Source organism: Oryx dammah, unplaced genomic scaffold (genome assembly GCF_014754425.2).
Source record: "Oryx dammah isolate SB20612 unplaced genomic scaffold, SCBI_Odam_1.1 HiC_scaffold_12, whole genome shotgun sequence".
NCBI classification, from domain to species: domain Eukaryota; kingdom Metazoa; phylum Chordata; class Mammalia; order Artiodactyla; family Bovidae; genus Oryx; species Oryx dammah.
Genome location: NW_024070196.1, coordinates 7,776,124 through 7,788,779, shown reverse-complemented (window position 1 = coordinate 7,788,779; position 12,656 = coordinate 7,776,124). Strand labels below are relative to the sequence as shown.

Sequence of the window (12,656 nt, the reverse complement as noted above, 5' to 3'; positions counted from 1 at the left end):
TCATTCCAAGAAAAGTATCCATGTTCTAACCTTTGGTGGTTTGGATTTGCTATCTAGGGCCACTCAGAGAACCAGGTGCTGAAGCCCTCAGGGTAATTTACCCACCTGTCAGATTAGCACCAAATTTCTGTTAGTTTCATCTTTTCCTAATGGTGAAATGGAAGTAACTAATATTTCTCTCAAGCCTTTAGAAAATATGCTTTTACTGTTGACCAGGCACTACTAAATTAAGATTTCCAGTATGACAGGTGCTTACAAATAATAGACATATTACTTAACAAGAAGCTCAAATTGATAATAAGTATCACTTAGATGCAGGTGGTGGGGTGCGGGGATTGTCTGTTTACTAATGCATCCCCAGTAACAGAAACAATGCCTGAAACGTTGCATGCTTTAATAAATGTTTTTAATTAAATTCCTCAAGAAACAATAACGTCTGATCTTTCATTCATTCAAAGTTACCGAACGTACAGGGTTAGCGAACCTGCAACAGAAAGTGTTTTACCAAAGGATTTTAAAATAAAGCTCCAGATTTCCTTTGAAAAATAGTGTGCCCCAATCCAATGCCATGTTTCAGGTGCCCTAGTTTGACCTCGGCTCCTCAGTTGGAGGCTGGCTAAGGGATGTGATCCCTGCCCTTGAATCTCCTTCCTTTGTAGTTTTTTTGACCTGCGCGGTTCCGTTTCCCAGGCGGAGGAGCGCGCGCCGCGGCTGCGCCCATCAGCGCGCGGCGCGGGGTTGTGGCCGTCAGGCGGGCGGGGCCGCGTAGGACCCGGGAGGATCCGCTCCTCTGGCGCCGCAGAGCCTCGGCGCCCACACGTGCGGCCCCCTCCTCCTCCTCCTGGCCCACCTCCCTCCCTCTGGGGTTTGGCATTCCTGGGGGAGCAGGAAGCCCCCCTCCGGCCCTGCAGCGCGCTGGGCAGGCGGAGCGGTCGGGCCCGGGGGCGGATGCTCCTGGGTGGGCCGGGCCAGCCGGCTGCGGGGAAGGCGGGCTGCGCTGTTTCCCGCTAGGGCCGGACTCTGCGCGGGACGAGCCTCCGCGCGGTGCTCTCGGGCGGGGCCTGGGGGCGAGCGAGGCGGCGGCGAAGGCGGCGGCGCTGCATCCCGGGCTTCGGGCCGGGCCGACGCCCCCGCGGCGCCTCTCCCACGCTCGCGGCCCCTCCCTCCCTTCCCCCGGGCTCCCGGGAGCGGCGGGCGGAGGAGCTTTGTGTGCGCCCGCGGGCCGGGGGCGGGCCCACCTTGACGGCGGCCGGCGGACTCCGGGGCGGGAGTGGTGAGGCGTGACCGGGTGGAGCGGGGGCGTGGGGCTCCCGGGGCGGCGGGAGGGACCGAGCGAAGCGCGCCGGACAATGAGCCGGGCAGCTCGGCGCTGCGGCCACTTTTAGGGGGCGCGGGCCTCCGCGGCTCCACCTGCGCGGAGAGGGCGGGATGTCCGGGCCAGGTGTCCCGGCGCGCTAAGGCTCTCTCGCAGCCCGACGTTCCCGAGCCGGTTCTCGCCTTGACCCCGGGCTACCTGGAGCCTCCGGCTGGGACGTGCTTGGCCGGGCGCCCCCCCGGAGCAGCCGCGATGGCCAGCACCAGGAGTATCGAGCTGGAGCACTTTGAGGAACGGGACAAAAGGCCGCGGCCGGGGTCGCGGAGAGGGGCGCCCAGCTCCTCCGGGGGCAGCAGCAGCTCGGGCCCCAAAGGGAACGGGCTCATCCCCAGCCCGGCGCACAGCGCCCACTGCAGCTTCTACCGCACGCGGACGCTGCAGGCCCTGAGCTCGGAGAAGAAGGCCAAGAAGGCACGCTTCTACCGGAATGGGGACCGCTACTTCAAGGGCCTGGTGTTTGCCATCTCCAGCGACCGCTTCCGGTCCTTCGACGCGCTGCTCATGGAGCTCACCCGCTCCCTGTCGGACAACGTGAACCTGCCCCAGGGCGTCCGCACCATCTACACCATCGACGGCAGCCGGAAGGTCACCAGCCTGGACGAGCTGCTGGAAGGTACGCGGGGAGGGCGCGGCGCGGCAGGTGCGGCCCCGCGGGCGACAGGTGCACCGGCTGGGCAGCCTGCGGCAGGGCGGAGGCGGCGGTGCTTCTAGGCGGCCGCGGGGATTGTGTGGTTCTCTCTGCTGTTCCACAGGCTCTGTGTGTGGGGCGTGCTTTCACAGATCCTCGGGCCTTCCTAAGAGATAAGTGTTTTTTAAAAAAGTGAGAAATTCCAACGGGATTTTTGACATCTCTCAAGATAGGTGAATTTATTTTTGATATTTGCTCTTTTGAAGTGCTCCATCATTGTGAAAGTGGCTCTCAAAGTGAGGATCTGGGTAACCCTCTTAGCTCATAAGCTGTCCATCCCTCTGTGTGGAGCTCAGTACGGGCACCTGTGGTGTTTCGGCTTTCAGGACCCTGTTGTACTGGGTCTGCTCAGAAGCTGTGTTTGTGAAACACTCTAGGTTGCCTTTCCTGGTGTGCCTTGAGGCGGAAGTTCCATGAGGTCAGGAGAGGTAATCGGAGACTGTGGTTCTCAACCTTGGTTGCATCTTGGAGCACTGGGAACTTTAAGAAATAAGGGTGCCTGGGCCCCCTTCCCAGGTATTTGGATGTAAATTGGTTTGGGGTATGGTCTGACCATCTGGAGTTTTAAAAGCTCCTCAGGTGATTTGAATGTGCTACGGAGGTTGAGAAGGGCTGTGATAAGGGTTTTCCACGATTGGTTGGTAATGAGGTGCTTCGAGGTTAATCTTTCCTAGTTAGGGAGATAGAGGCCCCAGAATCAGCAATTGAGGCCTGTTACAAATTAGGCCTAGAGTGTCAGCCGTGCTGGACTCAAGGCTGTTTGGCCTTATGTTGGGTCATCCTTGAATTCCTGCAGTATGTACGCTTCTTTCCCTTCAGGGAGAGAAATCGTTACTAGTAGTTAAGAACCTATATCCAGAATGAAACAGGACCCAATGAAGTTCAGAACCCAAGTATGTGCTGACTGTGTTTATATACAGCCTGCTCTCATGCATCTTTTTTATAATTTATTTTTAAAAAATTTTGGCTGCGCCCTGCGGCATGTGGGATCTTAGTTCCCAGACTAGGAATTGAACCCACACCCCCTGCAAGAAGTGAAAAATCTTAAACAGACCTCCAGGGAAAGCCCCTCATGCATCTTAATGCAAATAGCACATACTGCTCTGGTAGTCATCCCTATATTGGCTTGGCAGGAGAAGGAAACTGAACTTGAAGCCAACTATTTTTCTTATGGTAACTCATCGTGTTGTTATGCTCTGAAGGCGTTATGCCCATCTTATGCATGGGGAAACTTAAGCAACACGCCTTGTCATACAGGACATGCGGTTTATGTCCATTCACCTGCAATTCACTTTTTAAAATTTTTATTGGAGGATAATTGCTTTACAATATTGTGGTGGTTTCTGCCATACATCAACATGAGTCAACCACAAGTATACATATGTCCCCTCCCTCTTGAACCTCCCTCCTGTCTCCCACCCCATCCCACCCCTCTAGGTTGTCAGAGAGCACTGGGTTGAGTTTATCAAACAGATGTAGCCACACTGTGGAGTCCTTAAAGTGGTTGGGTTTCTGTTTAGTCACTGTTAGCGAAAGTTTTCCCTGCCCTAGGCTAGATGAGGACTCAGCCAAAACTACATTGTCTTTTCTCTCTCTCTCTCTCTCTCTCTGTGTGTTTGTGACTTCACAAATTCTCCTGCACATTTGAGTGTTTTGTTTTTAAAGGCTGCCTGAGGTGATGACAACCAGCAGAGGATTAGAATGAAGATACATTGTTAAAAGGGTTTTATTGCTTTATCCTCTTGCAAACTTAAAAGTAACATTTGCCTAGATACTTCAAAACTGAGTAACAAATTTTCTGATTGACCCAAGGCTAGGCTAGTGGCCCCATGGAAGGATGGAGGCAATGCCTTTTGCTTAAATATTCATTATTCACATGCCCTTGGGAAACTGTGCCTAGTGTGATCTGAGAAGGGACAGTAGTTTTAATATCCTTCTCTGAAATAATTTTAACAGTGTTAGCTGCATGAAATGAATGTAATCCAAAGGTGAATGTAATCCAAAGGTGAATATCATCCAGGGGGCATGATCAGCATTTCCATTAAGCATATTAAATGAGAGCATATATTGTGTACTGAGTTTGTCATTGCTCTGGTGGTACATGGCCCACTGAGTCTAATTCTCAGATTCTCCTACTGATTTCTGTAGGAGAGGGAACCATAAGTATATGGAGTCCAAATTACACCACAATATGAAAAGTGATAGAACACAAATATTTGCAACACAATTGTTTCCCTAGAATAGCCAATTGCCCACTTGTTTCAAATGTAATAAAATTATATATATTTACATGTAGTAAAATCACTGCAAATGAAAATTTAAGCACTTTTGTCATAGTGGCATTCTCTTTGACAATAGATCTTTGAGTCTTGAATTTCCCACAAAATGAATGGACTACCCTGTTTCAAGGCAGTTTTTAAGAAAGACCCATCGATGCTTAATAGCAGCCATTCAGTAATTTAAATAGTTTCAACATTTAGTTAAAATTGTGTACTCAAATGTTCAGCTTTATCATTTAGCAGTACTAATGAGATGTCTGTGAAGTTACTTGCATCAATATCACCCATGTCATCAAAATTGACTATTTCATCTTAGTTCATCATTTTTTAATAAAGATTTTCTGTTAGTATGTTTTTACACCATTATGTTTAGCTGTTCTCTCCTCTGCCTCTTCCATTCTGTGAAATTTGTAGTTTAGGAGATACTGTTTTTCCTAAAATGTTTTTCTCTAAAATATTTGCTGTGAAGAATAGAAAATGATGACTCAAGATAGCTGGGCATGAACGCTCATTCACAGCCTCAAGCACACTGAACTCAGATGACAAAAGAAATTTGCCTGGCCCAGATTTTTTTCTTCTGCCCTTGAAATCCTCTGGAGACTAAAACCTGTTCAGGTGTAGGCTGGTCCTTCTGCACTGCACTAAACCAGCAGGCACCTTGAAAGTGAAAGTCACTCAGTCATGTCCGATTCTTTGCGACCCCATGGACCATACAGTCCATGGAATTCTCTAGGCCAGAATACTGGAGTGGGTAGCCTTTTCCTTCTCCAAGGGATCTTCTGAACCCAGGGATCAAACCCAGGCCTCCCGCATTGTGGGCGGATTCTTTACCAGCTGAGCCACAAGGGAAGCCCAATAAAACTGGAGTGGGTAGCCTATCCCTTCTCCAGCAGATCTTCCCAACCCAAGAACTGAACTGGGGTCTCTTGCATTGCAGGCAGATTCTTTACCAACTAAACTATCAGGGAAGCCCAGCCTAATGGTTTAACTCCCCTTGCTGCGTTAATTTCAACGAGTTGGTGCTGTGCATCCGTGTAATCCTATTTAGTCCATATAACTGGATAGGGACCTTCTCTCAAAGGACCGTGAGGCATAGCAGTCAGTATTGAGAAACACAGGTTGAACTGTCTGAAGCCATGAGCTAGCCAACCGTGTCACAGCTCTGATAAATAACTGAGGATGTCCGGGTCACACATTCCTAGGTTCTCAGAACTCTTGGTCTCAGTGTTGTTTCTTGAGTGTTCTCTTTTTCAGAGCTTGAGCTGAAATTATTTTGATGTTCCAAAGGACAGTGGAAAAAATGCATGACCAAGTTGATGTCCCTAAGTTCTGCTGATTGTGGATTTGAAAAAAATTCACCTCCATTCACGGCCTCAGTGTCCTGTAGAATGAAAGTTTGGCAGATCCCTTAAGTTAGATCCCATCTGATCTAAAATACATACCCTTCCCCTGCCTAAGTGGTTATTTATTGTGTGATGGTCTGGGGTGCCTTCCCTTACCCAGAAACTATCTTCCAAAGAATTGGCAAGGCAGCAAATGCCTACACTACAAGGAGTGGGTATGTGGCTCTGACAAATTGTTTGCAAGGAGCCTGAATAGTTGCTGCCTATATCTGCTTCTTTCATTACAAAGTAATGTGTCACTTTATATCATTTATACCTTTTCCCTCTCAGTCAACAATGAGTAAACCTCTTCCATTAAGCTGTCTTAAATTAGCCTGAATTTGAGAAAAATTAAGTTCTAAAAGAAATCAAACATTTGAAACTTCTGAGGTTTTCCTACTGTGCCTAGTTTATTGAATCTCTGGTTATTCAGTCTCTTTGGTTATTCAATCTCCTTGAAGGTGTAGGATCAAAATATAGTGACAGTTACTTTTGAGTAAAAATGAGTCTGCCATAAGAACTCACATTATAGGTTTTATCCCCCTTGAAAGGTAGACTTTTATACTAATAATAGTACCTGAGCTCTTGGAACTTGTTATAGTGAAAGCAACATAAACCCATGAGGTATAAGATATTTGTGTGTGTGCGTGCTTGCTCAGTCATGTCCCACTCTGTGACTCCATGAACTGTAGCCCTCCGGGGTCCTCTGACCATGGGATTTCCCAGGCGAGAATACTGGAATGTTGCCAGAGGATATCCCAACCCAGCATCTCTTGCATCTCCTGCATTGGCAGGCACATTCTTTACCACTGAGCTACCTGAGAATCCCCTGTAAGATATTTGCACATGGTGAAAAGCAGGGCACATTTATAGACAGCAAGTATGATGACTGGACATAATACTTAACATTGCATCTTCACTCTGCAAAACGTTCTCTACCTGGGAGACTCCTGTCTCCTTTCAGACCCTCTTCAAATATCATCTTTCTGTGAACTCTTCCCACATCTCAGGGTCATTGGTCTCAAAGTGTTGTTGATTAAGAGGATAGTTGTTTTTCAAGGTGTTGAGGGTGCAGTTTTTTCCCTCACGGTGCTCACATTCTAGAGGGGGCTTCACTGGTGGCTCAGTGGTAAAGAATCCACCCGCCAGTTCGGGACACACGGGTTCCACCCCTGGTCCAGGAAGATCCCACATGCTGTGCCGGACCAACAGACCCCACGTGCCAAAAGAAGCCACTGCAATAAATAGCCCAGAAAATGACTTTCCCTCTAAGTCTCTTGATTGTCAAGAGAGAATTCAAACTATGAATTAAGTTTGAATAAGGTTGTTCCTGTATATTTGTGAAAATGTGTGTTTTGGAAGATTGGATTGTATTTCCAATGAACCAGAGATGCCCTGCTGACTCATAATGGTGCAGACAATGTACTCTTCTGCAGTACTTGCTTCTATAAATCTGATTTTTTTTCCTTCATCTCATTTCCTCAAAACGGGAACTCAGGTCTGCTATAATGCAGCTGCATAGGAAGCTCTTTCCAGGGGCAAAGGGAAGAGAAATTTTCATCTGAAGCATAAAGAATTCTAGAATGAATTCTAGATGAAAAGAAATACTTGGGAGAACATTTGTGAGATGAGGGTCTGACATAGTGATACGCTGGTAGTTAAGAGAAGATCACTATTTCGTGAGGTTTTAAACTATGGAAATGGATGTTTTTATGGCCCTGTGATATAAAGTAAAGGGAACTAGAATCCTTAAGCAGTGATTATCACACTGCTTTCTTCATCATGGAGAGGTCAGGGAATTTCTGAGCATCTGTACTGCCTGGCTAGGTCTCTGCTTCTCATCCCCACCAGCCTCTGCTCCTATCGCTTCTGTTTTTTCTCTCTTCTATTGATAAAGTAAACCATTACCCTAAGGATGATGTATCAGTCACTGTAGATGTAAAGACAGTTTTAGGATGTTTTGTGTATAGTTCCTAAAATGAACCCTCTATTGACCTGTACACCTGCACAGTGAGGTCTGTGCATTCAAATTCTGCAGGGTGCCTTACTTGGCTTCAGTGTCCTCATCTGCAAAATGAGGAAGGTTAGTCTTTGCTAAGAAGTCTTCCGGCTTAAAGTTCAGTGATCTTGAGAAATGCTTCCGGAAGTGGGAAAGAGAAATGATCTGTCTGCCTCCATGTCTCTCTTTAAAAATTGGCCAGGTTTTGTGTTTGAATGTGGTTACCCAGGTTCAGATGGAGTTCTTAGGATCTCCAATAACATCTAGGAGGTTCTTCTCCATAGAATGTTCTTAGGAAAGAGGAAATTACAAACCCATTGGGGGTTGGGACCATGGTCATCTCGTTCATTCCTTTGTCCTATCAATAAATACTTCTGGCACATGATGTTTTATTTATTTTACCGTCGTGCCACATAGAAGATAATTTTGATAGGTGTGAATAAGTGGATATTGGTGTCTAAAAAATCTTTCTTAGTTAAGACAACCAGCTGAACAGTTGGCTAGATTTGCAGAGGTGGACTTAGTTCATGTCACTGGCAAATAGTCCTTGGCTCTTGTCTCAGTTTTGAAATAAGATTTTATTCAAGGAAAAGGGATGCAGTATATTTATATGTTAACAACTTATCAATTTCACTAGTGTCTGAGATGCCGGACTTGTTTTTTCTCTCTGGAAATCTTTCATAATCAAATTCTTATACCTTTATTTTGAATGTGTGTGTTAAATCCCAGGACTATCCTAAGCCCCCTACTATTTTCAGCATCTGCTTTGAGTTAGTTCTCTGATATAACAAAGACTTAGTTTTGTTCATCTTTTCATATTTTTATTTTAAGCATTGTATTTAGAGAATTTATTTCATATATGGTTTAGATATGATATGTATTGTACTATAGTTTTAAAATTCTATATGTTGGGACTTCCCTGGTGGCTCAGATGGTAAAGAATCTGCCTGCAATGCAGGAGACCTGGGTTCGATCCCTGGGTCAGGAAGATCCCCTGGAGAAGGAAATGACAACCTACTCCAGTATTCTTGCTTGGAGAATTGCATGGGCAGAGGAGCCTAGTGGGTTATGGTCCATGGGGTTGCAAAGAGTCGGACATGACCAATCAACTAATGCTTTTCATTCTTTTATTCTTTAGAGCATACAGTGATTTCCATTCTAATTCAGGCTATTTGATCCTGTTTGCCATATCTCCTGCAGCCTAAACAACTAGACTGGCCATATTGTAATCTGTCAGAAGCTACTACCTTTGAGACTGAAGGAATGGGAAAATATTGATTTGTGAGATCAACTTTGGTACTTTTGATTATAACATTTACTAACATCTCAACATAAATAATCTACAGTTGTGACCTACTATGTTCTTTGTTTATGCATTGGTTAAATTATAATCACTAGCAACCAAAATAAATCATAGTAGAGGTTTTAAAATTCTCATTGATTTGTTTCTTCCTTCACTGTATATGTTTTACAAATTTCAGATTACTTTGTTAATTTTTTGTCGTTTAGTCACTGAGTTGCTCTTTCCAGCATCTGGCTTTGCTTCTGTGACCAGTCACATCCACTATTGCATAGAAACCTGGAATGTTAGGTCCATGAATCAAGGCAAATTGGAAGTGATCAAACAGGAGATGGCAAGAGTGAACATTGACATTTTAGGAATCAGAAAATGAAAATTGACTGGAATGGGAGAATTTCACTCCGATGACCATTATATCTACTACTGTGGGCAAGAATCCCTTAGAAGAAATGGAGAAGCCATCATAGTCAACAAAAGGTCCAAAATGCAGTACTTGGATACAATCTCAAAAATGACAGAATGATCTCTGTTCATTTCCAAGGCAAACCACTCAATATCACTATCAATATCAGTGTATCAGTATCAGTATCACTATCAGTATCAACATCAGTGATCCAAGTCTATACCCCAACCAGTAACGCTGAAGAAGCTGAAGTTGAACAGTTCTATGAAGACCTACAAGACCTTCTAGAACTAACATCCAAAAAAGATGTCCTTTTCATTATAGGGGACTGGAATGCAAAAGTAGGAAGTCAAGAAACACCTGGAGTAACAGGCAAATTTCGCCTTAGAGTACAGAATGAGGCAGGACAAAGGCTAATAGAGTTTTGCCAGGAGAACGCACTGGTCATAGCAGACACCCTCTTCCAACTACACAAGAGAAGATTTACACATGGACATCACCAGATGGCCAACACTGAAATCAGATTGATTATATTCTTTGCAGCCAAAGATGGAGAAGCTCTATACAGTCAGCAAAAACAAGACCGGGAGCTGACTGTGGCTCAGATCATGAACTCCTTATTGCCAAATTCAGACTTAAATTGAAGAAAGTAGGGAAAACCGCTAGACCATTCAGGTATGACCTAAATCGAATCCCTTATGATTATACAGTGGAAGTGAGAAATAGATTGAAGGGATTAGATCTAATAGACAGAGTGCCTGAAGAACTATGGATGGAGGTTCATGACATTGTACGGGAGACAGGGATCAAGACCATCCCCAAGAAAAAGAAATGCAAAAAAGCAAAATGGCTGTCTGAGGAGGCCTTAAAAATAGCTGTGAAAAGAAGAGAAGTGAAAAGCAAAGGAGAAAAGGAAAGCTATACCCCTTTGAATGCAGACATCCAAAGAATAGCAAGATGAAGAGAGATAAGAAGGCCTTCCTTAGTGATCAGTGCAAAGAAATAGAGGAAAACAATAGAATGGGAAAGACTAGAGATCCTTTCAAGAAAATTAGAGATACCAAGGGAACATTTCATGCAACGATGGGCTCAATAAAGGACAGAAATTTTATGGACCTAGGAGAAGGCAACGGCACCCCACTCCAGTGCTCTTGCCTGGAAAATCCCATGGATGGAGAAGCCTGGTGGGTTGCAGTTCATGGGGTCACTAAGAGTCAGACACAACTGAGCGGTTTCACTTTCACTTTTCACTTTCACTCATTGGAGAAGGAAATGGCAACCCACTCCAGTGTTCTTGCCTGGAGAACCCCAGGTACAGGGGAGCCTGGTGGGCTGCTGTCTATGGGGTCGCACAGAGTCAGACACGACTGAAGTGACTTAGCAGCAGCAGCAGCAACAGAAGCAGAAGATATTAAGAAGAGGTGGCAAGAATACACAGAAAAACTATACAAAAACAATCTTCACAACTCAAATTGTCATGATGGTATGATCACTTACCTAGAGCCAGATATCCTGGAATGTAAAGTCAAGTGGGCCTTAGGAAGCATCACTATCAACATAGCTAGGAGGAGATGGAATTCCGGTTGAGCTAGTTCAAATCCTAAAAAATGATGCTGTGAAAGTTCTGTACTCAATATGCCAGAAAATTCGGAAAACTCAGCAGTGGCCACAGGACCAAAGAAAGGCAATGCCAAGGAATACTCAAACTGCCACACAATTGCGCTCATCTCACATGCTAGTAAAGTAATGCTCAAAATTCTCCATGCTAGGCCTCAACAGTACATGAACTGTGAACTTCCAGATGTTCAAGCTGGTGTTAGAAAAGGCAGAGGAACCAGAGATCAGATTGCCAACATCCATTGGATTATCAAAAAAGGCAAGAGAGTTCCAGAAAAATATCCATTTCTGTTTTATTGACTATGCTAAAGCCTTTGTGTGGATCACCACAAACTATGGAAAATTCTGAAAGAGATGGGAATACCAAACCACCTGACCTTCCGCTTGAGAAATCTGTATGTGGGTCAGGAAGCAACAGTTAGAACTGGACATGGAACAACAGACTGGTTCCAAATTGGGAAAGGAATACATCAAAGCTGTATATTGTCACCCTGCTTATTTTAACTTCTATGCAGAGTACATCGTGAGAAACACTGGGCTGGATGAAGCACAAACTGGAATCAAGATTCCTGGGAGAAATATCAATAACCTCAGATATGCAGATGACACCATTCTTATGGCAGAAAGCAAAGAGCCTCTTGATGAAAGTGAAAGAGGAGAGTGAAAAAGTTGGCCTAAAGCTCAACATTCAGAAAACTAAGGTTGTAACATCTTGTCCCATCACTTCATGGCATATAGATGGGAAAACAGTGGAAACAGTGACAGACTTTATTATTTTGGGCTCCAAAATCACTGCAGATGGTGCTGCAGCCATGAAATTAAAAGACACTTGCTCCTTGGAAGGAAAGTTATAATGAATCTAGACAGCACATTAAAAAGCAGAGACATTACTTTGCCAACAAAGGCCCATCTAGTCAAAGATATGGTTTTTCCAGTAGTCATGTATGGGTGTGAGAGTTAGACTATAAAGAAAGCTGAGTACAGAAGAATTGATGCTTTTGAACTATGGTTTTGGAGAAGACTCTTGAGAGTCCCTTGGAGTGCAAGGAGATCCAACCAGTCCATCCTAAAGGAGATCAGTCCTGGATGTTCAATGGAAGGACTGATGTTGAAGCTGAAACTCCAATACTTTGGCCATGCAAGGAGTTGACTCATTGGAAAAGACCCTGATGCTGGGAAAGATTGAAGGTGGGAGGAGAAGGGGACAATAGAGGATGAGATGGTTGGATGGCATCACCAGCTCAATGGATATGAGTTTGAGTCAACTCTGGGAGTTGGTGATGGACAGAGAAGCCTGGCGTGCTGCAGTCCATGGGGTCGCAAAGAGTCGGACACGACTGAGCAGCTGAACTGAACTGAGTCACTGGGTTGTGCTTGATTCTTTTTGACCCCATGAACTGTAGCCTGCCAGGCTTCTCTGTCCATGGGGTTTCCCAGGCAAGAATACTAGAGTGGGTTGCCATTTCCTTCTCCAGGGGATCTTCCTGACTCTGGGATTGAACTGGTGTCCCCGGCATTGCAGGTAGATTCTTTACCACTGAGCCACGGGGGATGCCCTTGTTAATTTTTGTGTAATAGCAGTGCAATAGTTTCTGAAAAACAGTGTTGGATGC

The 12,656-nt window shown here is 45.2% G+C and overlaps 1 protein-coding gene across 5 annotated transcripts in view; it reads left to right on the top strand.

Moving 5' to 3' along the window:
* Positions 1 to 1,325: 1,325 nt before the first annotated feature.
* Positions 1,326 to 12,656, top strand: part of DCLK2 (doublecortin like kinase 2) — a 189,035-nt gene continuing 177,704 nt past the window's right edge. For 2 of the 5 annotated variants that reach the window (XM_040251471.1, XM_040251470.1), the window contains exon 1: positions 1,326 to 1,988. In XM_040251471.1, the coding sequence (XP_040107405.1) occupies positions 1,568 to 1,988 (421 nt within the window). In that variant the 5' untranslated portion in view covers positions 1,326 to 1,567. The remainder of the gene's footprint in view (positions 1,989 to 12,656) is intronic. The other 3 variants (XR_005723036.1, XM_040251473.1, XR_005723037.1) reach the window with 2 other exon arrangements.